Here is an 879-nt window from a genome sequence, read left to right on the forward strand (position 1 = left end):
CCTGGGTCCCGGCCCGGGCCCCCCCCCCCCCCTCCATCCCGGACGCCTGGGTCTCCTCTTTCTCTGCAGCGCTGCTGGGACGTGGCACTGGCGCCGCTGAAGCAGATCCCCATGAATCTGTTCATCATGTACATGGCCGGCAACACCATCTCTATCTTCCCTGCCATGATGGTCTGCATGATGGGCTGGCGCCCGCTGCAGGCCCTCATGTCGCTCTCTGCCAGTGAGTACAACCCCACACTACAGCCCCACACAGGTGATGCCTCCCTGGGTATCTCCCCATGGCCATCCCCTGCTGCATGACAGGTGCCCCACATACTTGCAGTGGTCCCCTGCACTGCATCTACCCCTACAACAGCCCCTGACACACATGTCCCCCTGCAACAGTTGCCCCCACATGGGTTGCCCCCATGCATCCCCCAACAGCCATCCATATGACAGTCACCCTCACATCTGTTTCCCCACATACCTGAACAGTCAATCCTATGTCACTCGCCCCTATGCATCCTCTACAGTTGTCCCTGTGACAGTCACCCCCATGTCGGTCACTCCCATGTGTCCCCTAACAGTCACCCAACAGTCACCCCTGTGCCATCCGCCCCATGCCTGCCCTGCCACTCTCCCCTGTGACACTCCTTTGCCACTCCCCACCCATCAATACCCCCAGTCCCCTGTGGTGCCAGGTGTGGGGTGTGTGGGTGACAGTGACAGGTCCCCTAGTCCCACCTTGTCCCTGCCACAGCACTGAAGGCACTGGAGAGTTCAAGCCGGCGGGCACTGCAGGGGCTGGTGTTCCTGGTGGGCAATGGGCTGGGGCTGGATCTGGCCCTCTACAAGTGCCAGGCCATGGGCCTGCTCCCCACCCGCCCCCCTGCCTGG

General features: G+C 62.3%; 1 protein-coding gene across 1 annotated transcript in view; it reads left to right on the forward strand.

Annotated features, from left to right (window-relative positions):
- Positions 1-10: 10 nt before the first annotated feature.
- The window catches only part of EMC4 (ER membrane protein complex subunit 4), a 1,880-nt gene continuing 1,011 nt past the window's right edge, over positions 11-879 (forward strand). The window contains exons 1-2 of the mRNA XM_035889699.1: positions 11-223; positions 743-879. Of these exons, the coding sequence (XP_035745592.1) occupies positions 112-223; positions 743-879 (249 nt within the window). The 5' untranslated portion in view covers positions 11-111. The remainder of the gene's footprint in view (positions 224-742) is intronic.

Source organism: Egretta garzetta, unplaced genomic scaffold (assembly GCF_000687185.1).
Source record: "Egretta garzetta isolate BGI_Z169 unplaced genomic scaffold, ASM68718v1 scaffold642, whole genome shotgun sequence".
In the NCBI taxonomy this organism is placed as follows: Eukaryota; Metazoa; Chordata; class Aves; order Pelecaniformes; family Ardeidae; genus Egretta; species Egretta garzetta.